Genomic DNA, 26,876 nt, shown 5'->3' on the forward strand with positions numbered 1-26,876 from the left:
CTCAAGACATCATCACTATTATCCTGGTGTCTGCTTGGTTTTTATTTTACATTTTCTGTGTGTGTCTGTGCACCACATGTGTGCTTGATGCCTATGGAAGCCTGAAAAGAATGTATCTGGCCCCCTGGGTTATAGTTGTGAGGTATCATATGGGTGTTGGTAGTCAGACCCACATCCTCCAGAAGAGCAGCCGTGTTCTTAACTGCTGGTCTTCAACAGTGTCTGTCTACATGTTTGCGTGTTCAAGCGGTTTCTGGGCTTACTTAGACCATACACTCCAGCCCTGGTGAGTGCTTGGATAAGAGAACTTTAGCAAATGCTTCTATGGTGATCTTGTTTCTTGTTAAGAAACTCTCTGAAAGTCTCCCTAATGAATTTACACGTGGCCAGAAGTCAGGGAGAGTGCTGTCTTCCTACTGGATTATCCGGTGTGCACATGTATTGTGATGCTGTGATACTAATTTGGCAAATACAGTATGTTGACATTTCCAGAATAAACTCCTAACAGCGTTCCCCACTTAGGGGAAAGCAATAGAAGAATTAGAAACGTTTGAGTTATCCTGTCACAAAATAATTTCATGACATTAAAAAAGAAAATAACCTGCAATCAAAGCGACTTTACAAGTGGCCAGTTCGTTGGCCAAAAGAACTCGTCCACCATGTCCTGCTTGATTGTTTCAAGTAAAGTGTCCAGAGAAACACCAGACCTTTGGGGAACAGTTGCTTGAAGACTGAAAAAGACATTGGAAGCAACATCAAATGGTTTGGAATACAATCCTTTTGCATTGAATGAGCCAGATGTTACAGGAACTATTGGCCTTCATTTTAAAGAAATCAGTAGTGAGTATGAACTGAAAGAATTAAAAAAATTGAAAGACGTTTGTGACCATTGTCAGTATAAGAAAGTGAAATCTGCTGGGGGCACTACAATTGATCATAAAGACAAGCAGGAAATGTGTTAATTGGCCAGACTTATAAAAACTTGTAAAGCATTAGGTGCTTATAACATGCAAGTGTTCAGTTTATTGTCCATTAATGGGTTCTTCGAAGGAAAGTATGCTGTGAAGGACTTGCTAGTGTCAACAATTCACTTCATTGACCCTCACGAGCTTACCCACTGGGTCTATGAATTTTTGAGACAAGCAGAAAATTCTGTTTTCATGTTTCCCCCAGGCCCATGCTTGCTATGAGTCCCAACCAACCGTGAGCTCCTTATTTAGACCAGACCTTAAACGTGTAGCTAGCCTTCTTCCTCTTCCAAGTTTGAGACAAGCAAAAAATTCTGATTCAACTTTGACCACATTGAATTCAATTCTAACTTTTATTGCTTTCTTTCTTTTCAAAATAGCGTCTGAGGCTGTGGTGGTGCACGCCTTTAATCCCAACACTTGGGAGGCAGAGGCGAGTGTCTCTCTGAGTTTGAGGCCAGCTTGGACTATAGAACAAAATCCAGAATAGCCAGGGCTACACAGAGAAAACCCTTCTCGAAGAAAAACAAAACCCAAGGTTTTACTATGTAATTATGGCTCACCTCAAACTCACTATGTACTCAAAGAGATTCCCCCTCCCTCTTCTGAGTTCAGGGATGAAAAGTATGCATGACCACACCAGGATTTTTTTTTTTTTTATTAACTTGAGTATTTCTTATATACATTTCGAGTGTTATTCCCTTTCCCGGTTTCCGGGCAAACATCCCCCTCCCCCCTCCCCTTCCTTATGGGTGTTCCCCTCCCAACCCTCCCCCCATTGCCGCCCTCCCCCCCACAATCTAGTTCACTGGGGGTTCAGTCTTAGCAGGACCCAGGGCTTCCCCTTCCACTGGTGCTCTTACTAGGATATTCATTGCTACCTATGGGGTCAGAGTCCAGGGTCAGTCCATGTATAGTCTTTTGGTAGTGGCTTAGTCCCTGGAAGCTCTGGTTGCTTGGCATTGTTGTACTTTTGGGGTCTCGAGCCCCTTCAAGCTCTTCCAGTTCTTTCTCTGATTCCTTCAATAGGGGACCTATTCTCAGTTCAGTGGTTTGCTGCTGGCATTCGCCTCTGTATTTGCTGTATTCTGGCTGTGTCTCTCAGGAGCGATCTGAGAGACACATCCGGCTCCTGTCGGTCTGCACTTCTTTGCTTCATCCATCTTGTCTAATTGGGTGGCTGTATATGTATGGGCCACATGTGGGGCAGGCTCTGAATGGGTGTTCCTTCAGTCTCTGTTTTAATCTTTGCCTCTCCCTTCCCTGCCAACGGTATTCTTTTTCCTCATTTAAAGAAGGAGTGAAGCATTCACATTTTGATCATCCGTCTTGAGTTTCGTTTGTTCTAGGGATCTAGGGTAATTCAAGCATTTGGGCTAATAGCCACTTATCAGTGAGTGCATACCATGTGTGTTTTTCTGTGATTGGGTTACCTCACTCAGGATGATATTTTCCAGTTCCAACCATTTGCCTACGAATTTCATAAACTCGTTGTTTTTGATAGCTGAGTAATATTCCATTGTGTAGATGTACCACATTTTCTGTATCCATTCCTCTGTTGAAGGGCATCTGGGTTCTTTCCATTTTCTGGCTATTATAAATAAGGCTGCGATGAACATAGTGGAGCACGTGTCTCTTTTATATGTTGAGGCATCTTTTGGGTATATGCCCAAGAGAGGTATAGCTGGATCCTCAGGCAGTTCAATGTCCAATTTTCTGAGGAACCTCCAGACTGATTTCCAGAATGGTTTTACCAGTCTGCAATCCCACCAACAATGGAGGAGTGTTCCTCTTTCTCCACATCCTCGCCAGCATCTGCTGTCACCTGAGTTTTTGATCTTAGCCATTCTCACTGGCCACACCAGGATTTTTAAACCCTGGGTTAACAGAAGTTTTTCTGAATGAGAACTGTCCTCAGTCAACTATTGGGACAGCAGCTTTGGCTATTGGCTTTTTTTTTTTTTTTGTAAGTTTGATAGCATTCCTTAACAAGTTTGCGTGAGTACACACACACACACACACACACACACACACACACACACACACACACAAACACACACACCTAAAAATTAAAAGATGTTAAAGGCTCTTTATAGCTGCTGTAAGGTCACTATTGTAATGCTATGTTATGTCCAAAAGACATAGCATTTCACAGTCCTTTGCCCTATTTTCCAGCTTACATTCTCCTTTTCTATGATATTCACTGAGCCTTGGCAGTGATCTGCATGTCCTGTGTACGGCTGAGCACTTAACCACGAAAGAGCTTCTTCTTAGTCTATTGAAAATGATATAAAATGAAGTGGCATACTTGAAAAATGACACCAAGAAATGATTGATGGGATCTCATAAATGACTTTTAAAAATGATCAATATGCCTCTTATAAAGGCATACATAGTGAACTTAAATGACTTCCAAAATTCTACAGAGAACTCCTACAGCTGGTAAACACCTGCAGCAAAGTGCTGAATACAAAATGAACTAAAAAAAAAAAATCAGTACGTCTCCTATCTACAAATGGTAATGAGCTGAAAAATGAAAAAAGAAATCTGGAAAACTGCTGGGGACAGCATACCAGGACAGGGACTGCCTGCAGCAGGCTGGGGTGGAGACATCTCAGGAGCCTATGGCAGCTCCTTGTAAAAAAAAAAAAAAGGATGGTGTCCGAGAAGCAGGAAACATCCCCCACAGGGGACCCACCATCTGAAATACAGACTGCCTGCAGTAGCCTGGGATGAAGACATCTCAGTAGCTGGCAGCAGCTTTTGTAAAAACATCTGTTCCCACTTCTCCTAACCTTAGCCCTGGACAATGGCTGTACAGATTTCATTTGTGCATGACTGCTTTTCAGTTAGCCTTGGTGTGCGTAATTATTCTACTATATCTGACGTTCCTATTTCTTTCTCCTTCTGCTCTGGTGAATTCTGTAAAAGGAGTTGTTCCTTGATGTAATGATTCTTAAACAATTAAAAATTGAGGCATAGCGGGGCACATGATGGTCCAGGTACATGCTGTGTGTTCTCATCTTGGAAACAATGTAATAACTACAATGGTAGTTCCAGATTAATGCTTGACTTACAAAAAAACATTTGAAGAAATTATTAGAAAATGAAATAGAACCAATATTGGGACCCCAAAAAGGAAAAAAAACTATTGAAGTTATGAAATAAGTTTTGCACAACATTTGAGAGTAGTTCTTGTATAAGAAAGTATAGAATACATAAAATTATATACTAGTAAAACTAAGTCAAAATACTGGGACTCTTATGAGAGTCATTGTGTTCAATGTGCAGAAGCAGAAAGCTAGCAGAACTGCTGAGTTAAGGGTTAACTTGATTCTTTCTGACCACAGTCTGGCAACTTTGCCCATGTCATTTATCATTAGAGATTCACAGGAAAATGCAAGTAGCTGACCTTGGAGCTCTGAGCTCTGAAGTATAATACATCAAAAGTTAAAGTTTAAATAATAAGTTTGCAACTTTATTATTATTTTGGCCACGGGTCTGGGAATAGGGGAAGCTTGAAACTTTGGGGAACAATTGTAATTTTTTAACTATATTTAATTTTTTTTACACTCCAGATATTATCCCCTCCCAGTCCACTCTCTGACTGTTCCCATGTCATACCTCCTCCCCAGCTGCCTGTTTCCTCTAGCCTGCCCCATCCCCCCATCACTCAACCCACCAGACTTCTAAACTCCCTGGAGCCTCCAGTCTCTTGAGGGTTAGGTATATCTTCTCTGACTGAACCCAGACCCAGCAGTCCTCTTCTGAATATGTGTTGGGGGCCTCATCTCAGCTGGTGTATGCTGCCTAGTTGGTGGTCCAGTGTCAGAGATCTTGGGGCTCCAGGTTAATTGAGACTGCTGGTCCTCCTACAGGGTCACCCTCCTTCTCAGCTTCTTCTAGTTTTTCTCTAATTCATCCAGAGAGGTCAGCAGCTTCTGTCCATTGGTTGGGTGCACATATCTGCATGTGACTCTTTCAGCTGCTTGTTGGGTCTTTCAGACAGCAGTAATGATAGGTCCCTTTTTGTGAGCACACCATAGCCTCAGTAATGCTGTCAGGTCTTGGGGCCTCCCCTTGAGCTGGATCTCACTTTGGACCTGTCACTGGACCTTCTTTTCCTCAGGCTCTTCTCCATTTCCATCCCTGCATTTCTTTCAGACAGGAATAATTATGGGTCAGAGTTTTGACTGTGGGTAATCCCATCCCTCACTTGATGCCCTGTTTTTCTGCTGGTGGTGGGCTCTACAAATTCCCTCTCCTCATTGTAGGGCATTTCATCTAAGGTCCCTCCCTTTGAGTCCTGAGAGTCTCACCTCCCAGGTCCCTGGTACATTCTGGAGGGCCCTCCCTCCCCCACCCCCTACCTCCCGAGGTTGCCTGTTTCTATTCTTTCTGCTGGCTCTCAGGGCTTCCGTCCTTTTCCATCCACCAATACCTGATCATGTCCCCCCATTTCCCCTCTCTATCCCCTTTCCCACCTAGGTCCCTCCATCCCACCTTAATTCTTAATTCTTTGTGGAATGTGGTTATTCTTTTGAATTTGATTTGGCAATGATTATACAATGTCTTTTTTTCTACCTGTTTTTAGGGTATCAATAAAAGACTGGGCAAGAAAAAGGCAAGAGAGCAAGTGGAGAGCTAGTGAGGTGAGAATGAGGTGCCCATGAGGTGTGTGTGTGTGAGGTGAGTGTGGAGTGAGTAGAGAGAATGTGAGAAGTGTGTGTGTGTGAGGGGGGGGGAGACTTTAAGCCTTGAAAAATTGCCTGTCCCTTTGTACTCGAAAAGTAGTCTGTGTCTATTTATTGTGAGGCTTCCAGATATTCCTTCTTCCCATTGAAAACTCCGATCCTGTGTCAATGCTGGACCCAACAGGAAACAACACCTTCATTAATTAATTAATTGCCACTAATAACACCTTGGTGTGACTCTAACCAAGCAAGTGAAAGACTTGTATAACCTGAACTTCAAGTCTCTGAAGAAAGAAATTGAAGAAGATCTCAGGAGAAGGAAAAATCTCCCATGTTCATGGGTTGGTAGGATTAACATAGAAAAAATGGCCATCTTAGCAAAAGCAATCTACAGATTTAATGCAAGCCACATCAAAATTCCCAACACAATTTCTTATAGACCTTGAAAGAACAATTCTCAATTTCATATGGATAAACAAAAAACCCAAGATAGCTAAAACCATCCTGTACCATAAAAGAACTTCTGGAGATATCACCATCCCTGATTTCAAGCTGCATTACAGAGCAATAGTACTAAAAACTGCTTGGTATTGGTATAGAAACAGACAGATTGATCAATAGGCTTGAATCAAAGGCCCAAAAATAAACTCAGACACATATAGACAAAGAAATCAAAAGCATACAATGAAAAACAGAAAGCATCTTTAACAAACAGTGCTGATCTAACTGGATTTCTGCATGTAGAAGAATGCAAATAGGTCCACACTTACCACCCTGCACAAATTCAAGTCCAAGTGGATCAAAGACCTTGACAAAAAACCGGATATACTAAATCTAATAGAAAATGTGGGGAGTAGCCTTGAGTGTATGGGTACAGAATGTACCAATGTATTGGTACAACTTGCTGAACAGAACACCAATGGCTGAGGCAGTAAAATCAACAATCAATACATGGGACCTCAGAAACTGCAAAGTTTCTCTAAGGCATAGTACATTGTCAGTAGGGGAAAATGGCAGCCTACCAATTGGGAAAATATCTTCACCAACCCTACATCTGACAGAGGGCTAACATTTTACATATAACTTCTATACAATATATATATAGCTTAATAAGTTAGGCACCAACAAATCAAGTAACCCAATCAAAACACATGGTACAGAGCTAAACAGAAAAGTCACCACAGAGGAATCTCCAATGGCTAAGAAGCACTTAAAAGAAGTGTTTTTGAAGGGTTGATTTGGGCTGGAGAGATGGCTCATCAGTTAAGAGCACTGACTGCACTTCCAGAGGACCTGAGTTCAATTCCCAGCAACTACATGGTGGCTCACAACCATCTGTAATGGATTCAACACCCTCTTCTGGTGTGTCTGAAGACAGCTACAGTGTGTGCGTATGTGCGTGTGTGTGTGTGTGTGTGTGTGTGTGTGTGTGTGTATGTGTGTGTGTACACACATACACACACACACATCTTAAAAAAAAAGAAATGTTTGACATTCTTAGTCATCAGGGAAATGCTAAACAAAACGACTCTGAGATCATCTGAGATTCCACTTTCCACACATCAGAATTAAGATCAAAAAACTCAAGTGACAGCACAGCAGATGCTGGCGATGCTGTGGAACATTGGGAACACTCCTTCATTGCTAGTGGGAGTACAAAGTTGTACAACCACTCTAGAAATCAGTCTGGCAGTTTTCTCTTAAAGTTGGGAATATTTCTACCTCAAGACCCTGCTATAGCATACCTGGTCATATACTCAAAAGATGCTCCACCATCCCACAAGGACACATGCTCCGCTATGTTCATAGCAGCTTTATTCATTATTAGTCAGAAGCTGGAAACAACTTCTTAGATGCCCCTCAACCAAAGAATAAAGAAAATGTGGTTCATTTATACAATGGAATACTGCTGAGCTATTAAACAGAAGGACATCATGAAATTTGCAAGCAAACGGATGGATCTAGAAAATTTCATCCTGAGGGAGGTAAACCACACCCCAAAGAACTTACACAGTAGGTACTGGTATTGGGAGGCATCTCTAGGATGTGCCAGAGACCTGGAATGGGGGAAGCTCTCAGGAATCGGTGGGGGTGACTTTAGCTGACACTCCTACCAGTAGGGGATATGGGACGTGAAGTGGTCACTTCCTGCATTCAGAAGGGAAAAAGACACCAACCCGCCCACAAAATTTTCCATCCCAAATTTGTTCTGCCTACAAGAAGTGCAGGGACTGCAGGGACACACATGGAGCAGAGACTGAGGAAATGGCAACTAATACCTGCTCTAACCTGAGACCGATCCCATGGGCAAGCACCAAACCCTGCAGAGTATTAATGATATTGTTATGCTTGCAGACTCGAGCCTAGCATAACTGTTTCCTGAGAGGCTCCACCCAGTAGCTGACTGAAGCAGATGCAGAGGCAGAACTCAGACAGTCTTATGGAACAGTTGGGGGAAGGATTGAGGGACCTGGAGGGGATAGGAACTCTACTGGAGGACTAACAGAGTCAATTCAACTGGACTCTTGGGGCTCTCAGAGACTGAATCGCCAAGCAAAGAACATGCACAGGCTGAACCTAGGCTCCCTGCACATATGTAGCAGATGTGCAGCTTGGTCTTCCTGCTGGTCCCTGACAGCTGGAGTGCTGACTGTCCCTAAATCTGTTACCTGTCTGTGGATTCCCTAAATGAATCGCTTTGTCTGGCCTCAGTGGGAAAGGAGGTGCCCTAGTTCTGCAGTGACTTGATGTGCCAGGGTGGGGTGATACACAGGAGGGGCCTCCTCCTTGACAGAGTAGAAGGGGAGGGGAGAGGTTGTGGAGGGCAACTGGGAGGAGAGAGGATTCCCTCTGGATGTAAAGTGAATAAATAATGGGAAAAAACTTTTTTTATCCCGTGTAATTACCAGAGTAGTGCCCTTGTTTTTATCTTTTACCTCATACAGTCCAAAATATTATCTATCCTTTTACAAAAAGCAAACAAACAAAAAATTTGTAGACTCTCTACTGTGGAAAACTCTGGGGCTCCTATATGTCCTGTTGGTTATTTGATCTGCAATACCCTCGAGGTAAACAATCTGAAGTGGAATTAAGTTATAAATAGAAACAATAAACACCTCACTTTCATAAGATGAATGTATATTTATAATTTACTAAGTTGGAAAAGAATGGATTATTTCCCCCAAATGGAGGTACTTTGTGTCATGATTTTTAAATCTTCTTGGTATAATGTATATGAGACATTTACATGTAACAGAATGTAGCAATGCAGGAGTTTATGCAAATCATCCATTATTTCAGCCTTTAAAATTCTTTTAAGTTAGGAGTTACCTTAACAGTTAATCATAGGATTTTTCTATACTTTCATTCTGAGTTTCCATTTGCGAGATGATTTGGTATTAGTTATTCTGTTATATTCTGTTTTATGTAAGATGTAGCATAAAGGGAAATACACTGTCCTATAGTAAGTTGTAAAAATAGTTTTTTGTTTTTTATTTTTTTGGCTGCATGAACCAAATACATTTTTTTTCTGCAGTTACTCTTTAATGGCTTTGCAAAGATCCCCAGGCAATACCGTCCTCCTTGACACATAGTAACTCAGTGAATGTAGTCTCCAGCTATATTGTATCAGAAGAGAAAGGTTAAACTTGTTGTGGCTCCTCTTTCAAAAGACAAGGGCCCCCTTTCCAGTACCATGGCAAGAAATAGGGCTCCCTTTAATTTAAGCTTTCAGAAGCTCCCCATTGGAAGAACCCCAGGACAAAATATTTTGCATCACAGTTGACCTCAGTCCTAAGTTCTTTGAATGGGGGTCTATTTCAGTAGTGGCTTTTGTTGTTGTTGTTGCTAGTTTTGCTTTCAAAACAAGAAATTTACATTATTAACTGTCAGCATCACCAGCAGACCTACATATCAAAACAAGAAATTTACATTATTAGCTGTCAGCATCACCAGCATACCTACATATAAAAACAGTCCCTGTGCTCTGCCTGAGCCTCAGTTGTCTCTGCTGCCACTGAGGGCTCTTCCCTGTCTTCTCAGCTTGCCCAAGGGTTCACTTCAAGCCTTTTAACCCGCATAGAGTAATATTTAACCCTCTATAGCTCTGTAGACCAGGCTAGCCTCTAACTCCAGAGATCCACCTGCCTCTGCCACCCAAGTCCTGGAATTAAAGGCCTGTGCCACCACTACCCCGTTGGCAAAAGTTTTATTAAGCTCGTTAAGATTCTTTAAGATTGCCCGGTAAGGAGCCATAAATAGTGGTAGAAAATAGAGGGGGAAAAAAAAAACAAAACCCAATAACAAAACATTTAATCAAAACTTGTGAGACCATCATTTTAATAACTGAACCAAAGTCAACAGGAACTGCAACTTTCCAGGGTTAAGTTCATTCTTTAATTTAGTCTTTAATTATACTTTGGAGCATTTTTTTTCTCCTCAGTTTAAATAAGCACCTTTATATGTCAAATAAATTACTAAGTATTAATGAAGTTCTGTTGTATGAGAGTCTCTTCCTGATAGGACAGACACACTTAACTACTCATCCCAGAAAGAGAACCCAGCAAATAATGACTGCACCAAAGACCGACCTGGTGAAGAGTATTTATCGAGTTACTAATAGGGTATGGGGAGAGAACTCAGAAGCAGCTGTGTTGATAAAGAAAAAAGAAAAAAAAAAAAAACACAAGCAAACCAAACAAACATAACCAACCAACCAACCAAACAAACAAACAAAAATCATCCCCAAAAGGGTAAAGACTCAGGAACCTCTCTGTATGACTGGCAGGCAGCGCAACCAATCAGAGTCTACCTTCCTGCCCCACCCCTGAAGTGGTTTACGGAGAAGGGAATCTTCGAGAATCTTGCAAATTTTGGCTTAGAGACTGAGCTGTTACTGTGTGGGCTCTGTGATGGTCAAGCATCCTCCACTCACATCTCAAAGGGACTCCAGGGGGACAGATACCCAGATAATTTCAGAACCTCCTGGTATACAGCGCTGTGCTGAGAGGCGCTTCTCAATCGTGTGTATAACCACAGGAACGCCTGGAGCACATGCGTTCATCATGTCAGTGGCACCCACTGTACACAAGCACAGACTACAAGAAACAACCACCCCTGGAAAGAAAGGGTTCACGGTTTGAGTTACTTAAGAAGTATGAGTTTCCACAAAGGGATCTAATGTACAGACACGTTAGTGTGGGGTGTGTGTGTGTGTGTGTGTGTGTGTGTGTGTGTGTGTGTGTGTGTGTAAGATCATTGTTCAGTTTTGTCACTTTGTACAAAATATTGGCTCATCGGAATACATTCTAGGTGGGGAGAAGGAAAGGCTACTCTGGGAAAACTGCCGTGCTTTATAGTGTAAGCCGCCCCACTGATACTGATCTGTGCATATGCCTCTGTGCTTAAGAAAACTCAATGAGGTGTCAAAAGCACTGCTTTCATAGGTAAACAATTACACAGGATATAAATACAGACTACAGATTCAGCCAACAAAGTTTACCCATACTTAAAAATGGGAAAAGTGACTAACTTGTAACATAATAGCACAACATCTTTTCTATGTTTTCTTAAAATGTAAATTGCATGTTAGATTACTCTCTATAAACTTGGTTAGTAAACTCTTTGCACCTGATTTCCTTGGTGGAGGTCGCTTGTTGTTAAACAGTTGATACCTACAGGTTACCGTGTACTTAAGTTTTACAGTATACTCCCAGCTGTCCTCGGAATTGTCTAACAGGTGATCCTTCATCCCGTCTCCAGGGAGACGTGCTAGTACTAAATGGTTGGCATGGATGCTGTCAATAGTAGCTCCAGTAGACTATTATCAAAAGCCTCTCTTGAACGGTATTGACAGTGCCAAGGCAATTTCATCTAGGTAGATAATGAAGACAAACAGAGATATTCATTAGAGAATATCACAAAGAAATCCAAGGATGTGGGAAGACAGCATCGTTGTATTCTGATGCGAGTGCTATCGTTGAACAAACCAGTCCTCTTCTATGATACTGCAATAGATGGAATGCAAATACATGAAACACTTATTCAATACTTTTAAAGGAATGGTTTCTTAAATCCTGTTGCCTTTACGGAAAGAGCTCTTAAATCGGGGAAAATGGAAATGATAGTTTTAAGCATAAATCAGGACTTTCGGAGTGTGTGTCTGTACAAATCTTTTCAAGTGAAGTGTTTAAGATGCTGTAGAGAGTGCAGACATATTTATTCTATGCTTGTCCACCCAGGCAAGATGGCAGTAGACTTCTGATGAGATGTGCAGTCATTCCCTTCATTTATCCCTCCAGTTACAACCAAATGACCAACAAACTCCAAAGGTTAAATAACTGGATGGAAACAGAAATAACCATTACAACATACTGAAAAAAATTTATTTTTTAAATGTTTTTCCATTTTGACTCCTAGGACTATGGACTTAGGTGTTTAAAATAAGTACATAAACGACGTAAAGAGAGCAGAAATAACAGTATTTTAGCAGGGTAGAATGTAAACCCTCCCCTTCCCCACCAGCTACCACTTTGATAAAAGGACATGCTCACAGACTCTTGTCCTGGAAGATGGATAAGGGAGCACTGTGCTATCAGAAAATCTGCTGCATAGATCTTCGAATACACCACATGCTGCTGCCCAAAAGGCTTCTAGCGGGAGCTATGAGCTCCAGTCTGGCACTTCCGGTAATGACAAATGACCCAAACATGCTTAAAGACGAAAGGGAAAGCACACTTCATCCTCTGAGTCTTTCGAAGTAGATTGTCAGATCAAAGGCTTTAGCTTGAAATCATGTGAAAGCAACCCTCACCCTCATGCCCAGCATTGCGCCCAAGTGGAACACGAGGAACTGACATCATCTCTTCCTAAACACTCCTAAAATTCCCAAAGGCTCTAGCAAGGCTGAGTAATTGCAATGATCTTCCATTATTCTATTCTCTCCAGGTCTTTCAGTTTGTAGTGAATTCTTGTGTATGTCAATTATCTAGCCTTTTTAAGAAAAAAAAAAAAGCTAATCTACTTGAAATTCTCAAAATTAGTACCAAAGGAATAGCACAGCTCACTACTCTAATGGTTAATTTACAAAACTTACTTCCCAGACTTTTTTTTTTAATGAGATGTTTTCCTTTTTGTAAATAGTGCATTCAAGGCACAAGAGCTTCTGAGTGTATTTACTGAGGCCAAATGTTTTGGCATCAACAAACACATTATTTTAGTTTACCTTAAACTACATTTCTAAACAGCATGTCGTTTAGTTCACGGTAAACCAAACTTCCACATTTTTAAATGATTTGCATAATTTAATCTTGATAGGCATTTGAGGAAGAATATATATCAACAACTATAGTTTTGATGAAAAGACACAGAGATGATACAGGTGTGCATGGAGGAAAAATCGATTGAATCTATCAGAAATGCTTAGAAACTCAGTCATTTCACAATAACACCTAGCAAGTAGTGAAAAAACAGATTTGATAACATCCAAACCAACAAAAGAGTATTACCAGGCAATCTTGATAAGAATTAGCATATATTCCCTCTGATTTCAAATGAGAACACATGAAAATAAATTTCTTCATATAAGTTCTTTGTCAAAATATTATATTAATTCTGACAAAAGTTTTTATCCAATTGTTTTGAACAGAGAGCTCAAGCTTCAGTGTTCGAATTTTCTAATGGGAGACAAAGTCTAGAACTAGAATTAAAGCCTTCCACCAAGGACAGATAACCTTTAGCTGTAGGTGGCCTCCATAATGAATTCATAGTTAATGCAGCTCTCTCATATGAAGGTAGTTTCATATCATAAAAAAATTAAGGAAGGATGATTTCTTACCTGCTCCCAAATACAGCTTAGCATGATAAAGTGACTTGAAAAATTTTAAATCTTAAGATTAACCTAAATTTTCTAAAACAGAATACCAAATAATGAGATTATGTGACAAATTAGACAACCCGAATATCTGAATGAAAACTGGCCCATAAACTTATTCTCAGTTTTTGGCAAAAAATATTTTTTTAATTACTTTTGAAGGTTAATAGTAATTTGTATTAGTTACAGAAGTCTATATATTGGAATAAACAGTGTTCTGTTTTAAGCATCAGTTTGGTGATTACTTGAAATTCTTGATAGTGCTGTGTTTGATCCCCATCACTGAAGACAAAATTCGCATATTTAGCCAAAGGGACAATTGGCCAATGGTGCCATCCAATTGGAAGCTTGTTCCAGTCTTCCACAGCCTTGGTACCTAAAAATCAAACAAAAACCAATGAGACTATGTTAAACACAAAACCAGCAACTTATTCTACATTTGTTACATTATCACACACCCTGTTGCAAACTGTTTCCCATGATGCAAGGCTTGGTGGAGGCCTTCTTGAATACACACCTCCAGATTTAATGTACACACATAACAGATGCTCTTACTCAAGGCGCTGTCAATGTAGATTCTGATTTGGTAGGTCTAGGGTAATGAACAAGTTTCTGCACGACTATCTAGTTCCAGGAGATAATTCTTTGTTCATCCCTCTGAGGACAGTTGAAGATTAGGAATATCTGAAGAGTTAAGGGAAACTTAAGGAAACGTATACACATGATATCACAGCACGTTTACATGTTCTGTTCTACAATAAGGAGGGTTGGGTATATTAAAATTAATGCTTTAGCATCACAGTGCATTCCAGGAAATATACAACTATTTGTAAATTATGCTGAAATGAGAAAAAAAATCTGTAAAAGGCCACAGACTAAGCTTGGGACTGGTATGGTATGGTATGGTATGGTATGGCCCAGTATGGTATGGCACAGTATGGTATGGTGCTTACTTAGAATGTACAACGCCCTGGCTATCCATCCCCAGCATCTCTACCAAAGCTGCAGAGCATTTATTAATGTAGTTCAAAAGGACAAAAATAGAAGATACCATTTGACAATCTGTATTAGGCCCATCAACATTAAACACGGTTCCATAATTTCTTATATTTTATTTTATGTGCATTGGTGCTTTGTCTGTATGCGTGTCTGTGTGAAGGTGTCAGATCTCCTGGAACTGGAGTTACAGACAGTTGTGAGATGCCATGTGGGTGCTAGCAATTGGACCCAGGTCCTCTGGAAGAGCAGCCAGTGTTCTCAACCACTGAGCCATCTCTCTAGCCTCCCTAGACACAGTTTCATGAATGCATGAATTATGTGACTTGCAAATGTGAGACACAATGCAAGTGGTATCAGTAAACATGGTACTGAATGCCTTTGATCCTACCATAGCTAAGGCAGTGGCAGTAGAGGCAGGCAGATAGGTCTCTATACGTTCGAGACTATCCTGGTCTACACAGTGAGTTCTGAGGCAGCCAAATGAGACTTTGCCCAAAACAAACAGTCCCCTATCAGAAGCCATCGAGGAAAGAGTGAAGGCAGGCAAGTAAGTTTTCTGGAGATGGCTCACCATGTTGCATGGCTGCCATGGGTAAACTCTGAATTACAGGGCCTTCAGAGATTTTGGCCCAGGACTGCTTCTGGCTGCTAATATGCCTTTCTTGTCACTATTACATAATCTAATGATTCCTGGACATTATATTAGCTCACCCTATTGGGCAGATGTTCTGCAGATCAAGAAAGACATACTCACATGTAGCAATGCTTTATAGACGCGTTGATGATTTCACAATTCCCGATAATGATTTTATAGAATTCCTAAATTTATAAAAGTAATTTCCAGCCCTCTGAAAAGCTGCAAATAGGGCTTTGTAAACCTTCATGTGTCACAGGCTAATTGTGCTAGGATAAGAAAGCAGGCTTGGAACAACTTTATGACTAGGGGAAACATTCCTTTAAGTTAGCTATGAGATTACTATCTGGTAACTAAAGGTCATGAACTTGGGAATGGACAATTTATTGTAGGTGCGAGGACAAAAAATAAAATATTGACTTGTTTACCTATACAAAACTGTAAAATTAATGAGACTCAAGGAAGATGATTTTGTTTCTTGATAAAACAATGCTAATTTATGACATAAGAATTATTGTTTTAAACTTTTAATGAACTTATGGAGCTAGTAACAGAGAATAAATGTTTAGTCAGGTACTAGTCTTAGTAGGAACATATGGTAAACATTTCTGCTGTAACTCCTTCTCAATTTATGACTTAAATTAGTGTCTTAAAACTTGTTATGGGGGTTGGGGATTTGGCTCAGTGGCAGAGCGCTTGCCTAGGAAGCGCAAGGCCCTGGGTTCGGTCCCCAGCTCCGAAAAAAAAAAGAACCAAAAAAAAAAAAAAACTTGTTATGAACATATGGAATGTGAAGATACTTCGAAGACCATGTAATCAATTCTCCGGGGAAAGTATAAGATCTAAGAATGACAATAAGGGAAGGGCTTTTTCTTACTTTCAGCATTAAAAAGGTAGAAGTTTCTTCTTTGAGCAATAAAGGTTGGGGCTTCTTTTTCATCCTGAATGAGTGAGTGAATCCTTGTGGAGTTGATGAGACAGGTAGTTGGGATGCAACCAGTGTGTGTGTGTGTGTGTGTGTGTGTGTGTGTGTGTGTGTGTGTGTGCGTGTGTGTAAGATTGTGTGTTTGTGTCTGTGTGAGTTGAATGTGCAAAAGATTTTCTTTCTGTCTGCATGGCTTTCTTTTCCTTTTACTCTTGTTCACAAAGAGTTAATGAAACTCTGAGCTACTCACTGATCATTGAAGGGTTCTGAGTTAATTCCTGTCTTTATCCCCTTCTCCTAAGCAGCAGGAGTTAATTACCAGAGGCCAATTTTAGATTTAGAATAGGAAAGAGTTATAGACAGAAGAATTGCCAAAGATAAACAAACGTTGGCCTTGCTTTTGATTACATACTCTATTGCTTGTCTGCCTTTCTCAAAGAACTGGTGCTGAGGGCTGTATACCAGCAGTCCCTATCGTAGGAAAAAATTAATTTAAAAACGTTTCTGGTGATGGTTGTTACTTAAAAGAGAAGCATGTAAAAAAATTACTTGGTGGTTTTTTGTTTGTTTTATTTTTTTAAGGTGTGTGCAGTTGATTTTGCTACCATTTGGCTACAAATATCAACTTTATAAGTTCAAATGTAATAAAATCAACCTTCTGTGGGTTTTTAATTTTAATTGCTCAAATCATCTCTATCGACTATTTATTGAGATCCCATATTGCTGTCTCTGTGAAATGTGTTGGGCTTAGTTATTAACAAACACAACACTGGTCAGTGTCAGAATATTAGAATGCAAAGGAGACTTAGACACAGCGTTATCAATTATAACCAATGTTTTAAAATACTGTAAACAAACCTGGGGGACTCTGTGTCTTACACAACTGTGTTCTATAAATTTTTTTGAAGATTTATTTATTTTCTGTATCTGAGTATAACTATAGCTGTTTTCAGATTCACCAGAAAAGGGCTACAGATCACATTGTAGATGGTTGTGAGCCACCATGTGCTTGCTGGGAATTGAACTCAGGACCTCAGCAGTGTTCTTAACCAATGAGCCATCTCTCCAGCCCAATAAAATGTTTTATTTGCAGGATTAACTAGTACTTCATATTTTTGCATTCATAGGTCTACTCTTAGGATCTTTTCTAGAAATGTAGTAATACCTACTTGGAATTTAGTACAATTCAGAATGTTCCATTTTCACCTTCCTAACCATTGCTATAATTAGTCTGATCTATTGTAATATCATATATTCAGAGGTGACCCATGGCTTCCCAAAGCCAAAACACTACTCAACTGGCAGCTTATAATTTAATTTGTGTCTCCCCCACCCTTGAGACAGAGTCTCATTGCGACGCTCAGAATGACTTGAAACCCACTATTTAGCACAGGCTGGTCTTGACCCCGACAAAGCTCTACCTGCCTCTGCTCCTGAATTTTTTTTTAGATTAAATGAACTTCTGTATTTTGCCCTTATTTACATAGTTATTTATCAAAACCAAGCAAAGTAAACTTAAAAACATAAATAATCATGTTGATCCAAATTATTTTATTTTGGACAGCAATCCCATGCCTCCCTTAAAACTGAAGATTTTAGAATGCAGTTTTTAAAATGGAAGGTTGTGTTTATAATGCTTGATGTTTAACTTGGCTATATTGTGCTTATTCTTTGTTTACTTGCTTTAAAGATTGGATCTTTTCATGTGGCTTGGCTTGCTGGGAACTCCTTATGCAGACAAGGCTGACCATGACCTTGCAGCCATCTTTCTTTCTGAGATCCAGGATTACAGGCGTGCATACCATATATGGCTACATTGTATCTATTCTAGTGTTGCATGTGTTGGGAGAGAACTGGCTTTTTAGTGGATGCACAGGTGTATTGTGCTAACTACAGGCTTCTAAACACAATAGGGTTTGAGGAAACTTATTGGAAAACACAAGTTTACTTGTTATTATAATTTTAAGAAAATGATCAGGGTCAGTTATTAAAGATGACCTATAATGAGTTCCTCCAGTGAGTGATCCAAAATGGGGATGAGGAAGCTTGTTCTGACAAGACTTAGTCATCTAATACTTAGACCAAGTAAGAACTTGCTTATAGATGATCAAAGATATGATGATAACCCTCAATGAGAGAAAAAGTTAATTCTATGATCCTGCAAAATGTAAGATGATGTTTGTTATAGGATCCATGCCTGTCACTTTTCCATCAACTTATTTCTATAGCTTGTTAAGTTAGCATATATGCTGGCTAATTCTGAAGCTAGGTCCATGTCCATGTCCAACATGGTTCATGGAATCCCATAGGTCAAGTAAGATATCTTCCAGGTCATTCAAAATAAATATTGTTCATGGAAACTATTAACTCTTTGAAACTAGGAAACTGTTAAGAATAAAGTATAACAATAAAGCCTAAACATCTTACTTTACAAGAGTGGTTTTATTTTGATTGTAGAGTTAAGTCTCGTTCTCCATAGTTAATGCAGGGTTGCTCATACCTTAAAAAACATGAATTAAGATTTTTTTTTTGGCTTCTTTGAACAAAAAAAACCCCACAAAACCTCTAGCTATAAAGGTCCTCTAGAATAATAACAAAAAGTTTTGTATATTGTATTCATTTTTGATTCATAGAAACACGTTAGACATTCGCAAATTACACAGTATTAGTTAAATCAGTCCTCTCTCTCTCTCCCTCCCTCCTTCCCTCCCTCCCTCTCTCTCTCTGTCTCTCTGTGTCTCTCTTCCCCTCCCTCTCTCTCTCTCCCTCCCTCTCTCTCCCTCTCTCTCTCTGTCTCTCTGTCTCTGTCTCTATCTCTGTCTCTGTCTCTCTCTCTCTCTCTCTCTCTCTCTCTCACACACACACACACACACACACACACACACACACACACCCAGAATAGGGGCAGTGAGGGCAGACAGAGCTCGTTAAGGAGGCAGGGGACCACAGGAAAGAAAGATGTGCAGGAGCAGGCACCGCATTCCCTTGACTTCCTGGCCTCCTCCCTTTCTCACCAGATGAAAGCAGTCTTTGCCCTCCCTTCCTTCTCATGTCCTTCTTACCTCCTTTACCTCACCCTTTAGCTTCTTGACTTAGCAATTGAAAAACAATAAAAACCAACCTAACTGCCAAGTAATTAATAGCACATTAAACAAGAAGTCAGCAGTATGTTAATGTGTTCTGTAAGGTGAAGTATAAATCCTTCCTGGAAGAATGACTTGTGAGCCTCCCTGACAACTGCCCCTGCACCACTCTTTTGTTTCTATGGAAACTAGTGTTCAGAAGCCAAATAAGCACCATCAATTACTGTGCCTCATCCTTCCCACAGCCGGGAAAGAGAACTATTATGTCTGAGAGTGAGAGAGACCAAATCACGAGGCAAATGCATTTTTAAAAATAACTAAGGTTTGCTAAGAAAACCTTACATTTTGGGACAATGTGGCTGAGATCAGATGTTAAACAACTAGAATTTTTACTCAGGGCTATCTGTTCTGTTCAAACTATCACTGAATACCAGAGAGATCCCAAATAAATCACTCAGCACCTTAAAGTATAATGAACCCACATGTGAATTTTGAAAATGAAAGGGAGTAAAGTAAAAACAAGTTAAGGTTTAAATATGAATGATTAAAATTGAACCCTTCTAGGTAACAAGACCTTAGTTAGATTTGTGGGTTTGTATTCATTTGTTGGGACACCAAACACACACACACACACACACACACACACACACACACACACACACACACACGCACGCGCACGCACACACACCTACCTGCATTATAGTCACACTATTGCATTTAACCCTTACAAACATTGATACTGTAAAGATAAAGAAACAAAATCTAAATGCCATTAAAAGACCGAGATTGGTAATTATTTCTGAGTTCAAAATCTTGCTTGCTTGTTCTATGTTAATAGATTATAGTGCCTGAAGTAATAAAAAAATTAGTAAAATCGTCAGCAAGAAGGGGAACGGGGAGTGAGAGGTGAAGGAGCCCAAAGCAGCTGAAGTTAAGGCGATTGCATAATCACTTTAGATAGGCTGAAACTAGATGGGATTCTTAAGGTAAAAGACAAAAGTGCAGCATTTAAAATCCATTTCTGGAGACATTTATCACATCCTGAATAGATCGTTTTCTTTCACTTTGAAGACTCTGTATTGTGAATCACTTACCATTTTTAACTCGCCATAATAAGGGTGAAATCTAAGCGTTTGATGGGAGTCTCACCCAACAATAAGGTTTGAGGCGGTGCAACAGACTTTCCTCCTCCTTTACCTCTTAAGAACCCAGGCTATCAAACGAAAAGCAAGTGCACCCTCACCGGCTTTGCATCTCCCGGAGTTTGAACTGTTCTCTGTCCAGGTCTGAGAATCCGTAAGGAGGTGGCTCTGTGACTCTCTCAACGGCTTTGCAGGAAACTGATGGTTTTCAGGACTGACAAAAAACAATCAGGATTCCAAGTCAACTCAACTGGACTGTTGAATATTCCTCAAAAGAATGAAATGCAGAAATCTTGCAATGCAAGATGGTCTCAGGAAGGACCCACGACAACCAAGGACTACAAGAGAAAGGCATTAAACCAGTGGTTCTCCATGAGAGAACCACTCTGTTTTGTCTTCTTGCATTCTGGGTTATGCTGAAGTGACGATCCCCAACTCTGAGAAATGTCCATTTTGAATATAGAAAATGGTCTGAGAGTCAAATAACACTAAATTCTCTTTGACATGCAAGTGAATTTAGTTAGCGTGCTATAGGATTTATTTGATGATCATTTATTAAGTTGTATTTATGCCAAGTGACACTAGCTTCTCGCGATAGTGGTTTTGAAAGAAGATTGAGGGCCATGGATGTGGGCTCGGCATCTAAAGCATTTGTCTTACAAGCATGAGATCCAGAGTTCAGATCCCAGACCTATGTAAATGCCAGGTGGGTGTGGCAGCCTGACTGACACTCAAGAAAGGGTTTCCCTGGAAGAAACAAGCTAGCAAGGCTGGTCAAAATGGTGAGCTGTAGGGTCAGATGAGAGATCCTTGTCTTGATGAATAAAGTGACTAAAGATCAAAGAAGACTCCAGATGTCACCGAGAGCCTCCTAGAGCACGCACATGCACACACACACAAATATGTGCACCTGTACACATGTATGTACCCACATACATGTGGGAATGCATATACATATGCAAGCACACCACGAAGACACACATAACATCAAATAATCAACCTAAGGAAATGCATATTGACTTTATCTAGTTGTATGCATGTCTGGAGCAAATACAAAAATGACGGTGAGAAGAAAAATCAAAGCAAAATTTAGATTTGTGTTCGGAAAAGGACTTTGTTCAGTTTGAACAAAGGAACCACTGTCCTTTTGCAAGTTAAAGTTGGGCATTATCTTGTAGGAGCTTTTTTAAACATCTGATATTATCACATCTCAGAAACCTAATATACAACTTGTGAAGTAAAAGAATAATAATAATAATAATAATAATGATGATGAAAGAATTTTCTTAAAAAATTAGTTAGACTGATATGCAATAATGTATTTGATGGCACAGAAAATAAACATAAAATATTATTTAACTTGGGGACATGTATTAACACAGAAACTCTTTTAAAATACCCTCATAAATTATAACAATGTTTTTTTAAAAAGAACCATCTTAAAATATGAAAAATTTAAAAAGAAATATTGTAATATATTTATATATTCACATATATTATATATTATATATGTGAATAGATATAAGCCTGTGTGGGCACACTTTTTAAAATTTTACTTCTTTTTTATTAATTTAATTTTATCAAATTATTAAGTTTAAAAAATCAATAACTTTTGAAGCAACAAAAAAGAAATTAAAGTATTTAGAAATTTTAGATATATGGAAATGACATTAAAGATCTTTCAAGGGCAGACTGAAACTGTCTAGTAGCCTATGTGTACTGACTGGTTTTGTGTATCAACTTGACACAAACTGGAGTTATCACAGAGAAAGGAGCCTCCCTTGAGGAAAAGCCTCCATGAGATCCAGCTGTAAGGCATTTTCTCAATTAGTGATCAAGGGTGGGACGGTCCATTGTGGGTGGTGCCATCCCTGGGATGGTAGTACTGGGTTCTATAAGAAAGCAAGCTGAAAAGAAATGCAGGCCGACAGGAACCAGATGAAGATCTCTCCTGAGAGTCACAGCCAGAATACAGCAAATACAGAGGCGAATGCCAGCAGCAAACCACTGAACTGAGAACGGGACCCCCATTGAAAGAATCAGAGAAAGAACTGGAAGGGCTTGAAGGGGCTTGAGACCCCATATGAACAACAATGCCAAGCAACCAGAGCTTCCAGGGACTAAGCCACTACCCAAAGACTATACATGGACTGACCCTGGACTCTAACCTCATAGGTAGCAATGAATATCCTAGTAAGAGCACCAGTGGAAGGGGAAGCCCTTGGTCCTGCCAAGACTGAACCCCTAGTGAACATGATTGTTGGGGGGAGGGCGACAATGGGGGGAGGATGGGGAGGGGAATACCCATATAGAAGGGGAGGGGGAAGGGTTTAGGGGATGTTGGCCTGGAAACCGGGAAAGGGAATAACAATCGAAATGTAAATAAGAAATACTCAAGTTAATAAAGATGGAAAAAAAAAAAAAGAAAAGAAAAGAAAAAGAAAGCAAGCTGAAAAAGCCAGGGGAAGCAAGCCAGTAAGAAACATCTCTCCATGGCCTCCTGCTTGCTGACCTGCTTGAGTTCCGGTCCTGACTTCCTTTGGTGATGAAATAGCAATGTGGAAATGTAAGCTGAATAAACCCTTTCCTCCCCAACCTGCTTCTTGGTCATGATGTTTTATGCAGGAATAGAAACCCTGACTAAGACACCAGGTAAGCACATTTGTTTGTTTTGCGCTCTCTCTCTCTCTCTCTCTCTCTCTCTCTCTCTCTCTCTCTCTCTCTCAACTAGAAGCAAGAGAAGACACAATCCAAAGGGATAAGAAAGTACAGTTAGAAACTTGATGATATTATCTATGGAGAAGTTGAGAGGTCCACTAAGAGAGAAAAACCATGGGAATAATCCCCCATCTCCTGGAAGCAAACTGGGCTCCTCGGAGGAAACCACTGACAATGGGCTGTTGATCAGTGACGGCCATGACTTAGGGAGGATAAGTCTGGAGCTGAGTCAGCTCCTGGACACCCAGCTAGAGGAGATAACAAGGCCAGAACAAGGCTGATTATTGAAACTCTTCAAGGTATCACCAAATATAACAAAACTGACATAGAAGCCAATCAAAACTAAACTTGTGCCACGGCTTTGCCCCTTACCATCATATTAGGGTCACCTAATCCTTCTGGAAAATTCCCCTAGCCCTGCAAAAAAGGAGCAATGGTGTGAGTGTGTGTGTGTGTGTGTGTGTGTGTGTGTGTTGTGTATGATGCCCATACACATATAACTGAAAGTGGTAAGAAAACATTGATGCATGCATAGGAAAAAAATAAAATAAATTATAAACATATAAACACACACACACACACACACACACACACACATAACTGTAGTTACGGAATCAATCCTAGGATCTTGCAACCTTGCACATACACTATGAACCTGAGTTCTACCACTGAATTATCTCTTCATGTAGGTCAGTTTAGTCTTGATCTTGCTAAACAGCCCAGTTGGCCTTAAATTTCCCTTTAGTTGTTCAAATTCAGCCTCAACATTTAATTGAAAGGCAAGAAATACCTGTTGAGTACACATCACTTCAGGTTCACTTAGCAAGGTAATGCTGTCAGAAATATGATTTTCCCCAATCCTATAGTACAGTGGTTCTCAACCTGTGAGTCATGAACACTTTGGGGGTTGCATACCAGATATCTTTCATATCATATATTTATATTATGATTCAGAACAGTAGCAAAATTACAATAATGAAGTAGTAACAAAATCATTTTATGGTTGGGAGTTGCCACAGCATGAGGAACTGTATTAAAGGGTCTCAGCATTAGGAAGGTTGAGAGCTACTGCTATGGCACTTAGAAAATGGAGAGAATGCTGCCTCTAAAATGTACAGATTCTTAACGTACAAAGACCACTTAACTGTGGGTCAATAATATTAATGTAATCTACTATTAAATTTTGCAAAAGTTTGAAAACATATCCTAAATAATTTAGTAGAGCTCAGTTATTTCATTGGTGTATAGGAAAATCATTAGCATTTAACAGTGTATAATTTTCAAGCCAGATCACATAAAGTTTGACCCAGGAAGTGACTGATGCCTTTGATTGTGAAACACATCAGAACAGCTCTTTCGCTAATGGATAGGATTTGACCTGTATACATCTCGCACTAAAGATCTGGTAACAAATATGTTTTTAGTCTTTTTAAAAAGATATGTTTATGGAGAGAGAAACCCAACCGCCTGGTCAGGTGGGCACTCCTGAGGCTGCAGAGCGGAAGAGACCACCAACACTGCTCACCCCTGCCCACATCCCTGGCCCAAGAGGAAACTGTATAAGGCCTCTGGGCTCCCGTGGGGGAGGGCCCAGGAGCGGCAGGACCCCGCCGGACCCTGAAGGAAACAGACCGGATAAACAGTTCTCTGCACCCAAATCCCGTGGGAGGGAGAGCTAAACCTTCAGAGAGGCGGACAAGCCTGGGAAACCAGAAGAGACTGCTCCCTGCACACACATCTCGGACGCCAGAGGAAAAAGCCAAAGACCATCTGGAACCCTGGTGCACTGAAGCTCCCGGAAGGGGCGGCACAGGTCTTCCTGGTTGCTGCCGCTGCAGAGAGCCCGTGGGCAGCACCCCACGAGCGAACTTGAGCCTCGGGACCACAGGTAAGACCAACTTTTCTGCTGCAAGAAAGCTGCCTGGTGAACTCAAGACACAGGCCCACAGGAACAGCTGAAGACCTGTAGAGAGGAAAAACCACACGCCCGAAAGCAGAACACTCTGTCCCCATAACTGACTGAAAGAGAGGAAAACAGGTCTACAGCACTCCTGACACACAGGCTTATAGGACAGTCTAGCCACTGTCAGAAACAGCAGAACAAAGTAACACTAGAGATAATCTGATGGCGAGAGGCAAGCGCAGGAACCCAAGCAACAGAAACCAAGACTACATGCCATCATCGGAGCCCAATTCTCCCACCAAAACAAACATGGAATATCCAAACACACCAGAAAAGCAAGATCTAGTTTCAAAATCATATTTGATCATGATGCTGGAGGACTTCAAGAAAGACATGAACACACTTAGGGAAGCACAGGAAAACATTAATAAACAAGTAAAAGCCTACAGAGAGGAATCGCAAAAATCCCTGAAAGAATTCCAGGAAAACACAATCAAACAGTTGAAGGAATTAAAAATGGAAATAGAAGCAATCAAGAAAGAACACATGGAAACAACCCTGGATATAGAAAACCAAAAGAAGAGACAAGGAGCTGTAGATACAAGCTTCACCAACAGAATACAAGAGATGGAAGAGAGAATCTCAGGAGCAGAAGATTCCATAGAAATCATTGACTCAACTGTCAAAGATAATGTAAAGCGGAAAAAGCTACTGGTCCAAAACATACAGGAAATCCAGGACTCAATGAGAAGATCAAACCTAAGGATAATAGGTATAGAAGAGAGTGAAGACTCCCAGCTCAAAGGACCAGTAAATATCTTCAACAAAATCATAGAAGAAAACTTCCCTAACCTAAAAAAAGAGATACCCATAGACATACAAGAAGCCTACAGAACTCCAAATAGATTGGACCAGAAAAGAAACACCTCCCGTCACATAATTGTCAAAACACCAAACGCACAAAATAAAGAAAGAATATTAAAAGCAGTAAGGGAAAAAGGTCAAGTAACATATGAAGGGAGACCTATCAGAATCACACCAGACTTCTCGCCAGAAACTATGAAGGCCAGAAGATCCTGGACTGATGTCATACAGACACTAAGAGAACACAAATGCCAGCCCAGGTTACTGTATCCAGCAAAACTCTCAATTAACATTGATGGAGAAACCAAGATATTCCATGACAAAACCAAATTTACACAATATCTTTCTACAAATCCAGCACTACAAAGGATAATAAATGGTAAAGCCCAACATAAGGAGGCAAGCTATACCCTAGAAGAAGCAAGAAACTAATCGTCTTGGCAACAAAACAAAGAGAATGAAAGCACACAAACATAACCTCACATCCAAATATGAATATAACGGGAAGCAATAATCACTATTCCTTAATATCTCTCAATATCAATGGCCTCAACTCCCCAATAAAAAGACATAGATTAACAAACTGGATACGCAACGAGGACCCTGCATTCTGCTGCCTACAGGAAACACACCTCAGAGACAAAGACAGACACTACCTCAGAGTGAAAGGCTGGAAAACAACTTTCCAAGCAAATGGTCAGAAGAAGCAAGCTGGAGTAGCCATTCTAATATCAAATAAAATCAATTTCCAACTAAAAGTCATCAAAAAAGATAAGGAAGGACACTTCATATTCATCAAAGGAAAAATCAACCAAGATGAACTCTCAATCCTAAATATCTATGCCCCAAATACAAGGGCACCTACATACGTAAAAGAAACCTTACTAAAGCTCAAAACACACATTGCACCTCACACAATAATAGTGGGAGATTTCAACACCCCACTCTCATCAATGGACAGATCATGGAAACAGAAATTAAACAGTGATGTAGACAGACTAAGAGAAGTCATGAGCCAAATGGACTTAACGGATATTTATAGAACATTCTATCCTAAAGCAAAAGGATATACCTTC

General features: G+C 40.2%; 2 protein-coding genes across 4 annotated transcripts in view; one reads left to right on the plus strand and one right to left on the minus strand.

Annotated features, from left to right (window-relative positions):
* The window catches only part of Erich1 (glutamate-rich 1), a gene marked incomplete at its 5' end in the record, with an annotated part of 52,793,804 nt that overhangs the window by 29,010,635 nt on the left and 23,756,293 nt on the right, over positions 1-26,876 (plus strand).
* The window catches only part of Zdhhc2 (zDHHC palmitoyltransferase 2), a 69,601-nt gene continuing 54,742 nt past the window's right edge, over positions 12,018-26,876 (minus strand). For 3 of the 4 annotated variants that reach the window (XM_087587473.1, XM_087587475.1, XM_087587474.1), the window contains 3 exons: positions 20,417-20,529; positions 18,518-18,590; positions 12,018-13,908 (listed from right to left, as the gene is read on the minus strand). In XM_087587473.1, the coding sequence (XP_087443599.1) occupies positions 18,550-18,590; positions 20,417-20,529 (154 nt within the window). In that variant the 3' untranslated portion in view covers positions 12,018-13,908; positions 18,518-18,549. The remainder of the gene's footprint in view (positions 13,909-18,517; positions 18,591-20,416; positions 20,530-26,876) is intronic. The other variant, NM_145096.3, reaches the window with a different exon arrangement.

The sequence above is a fragment of the Rattus norvegicus genome, chromosome 16 (genome assembly GCF_021556685.1).
Source record: "Rattus norvegicus strain SHRSP/BbbUtx chromosome 16, alternate assembly SHRSP_T2T, whole genome shotgun sequence".
NCBI lineage: Eukaryota > Metazoa > Chordata > Mammalia > Rodentia > Muridae > Rattus > Rattus norvegicus.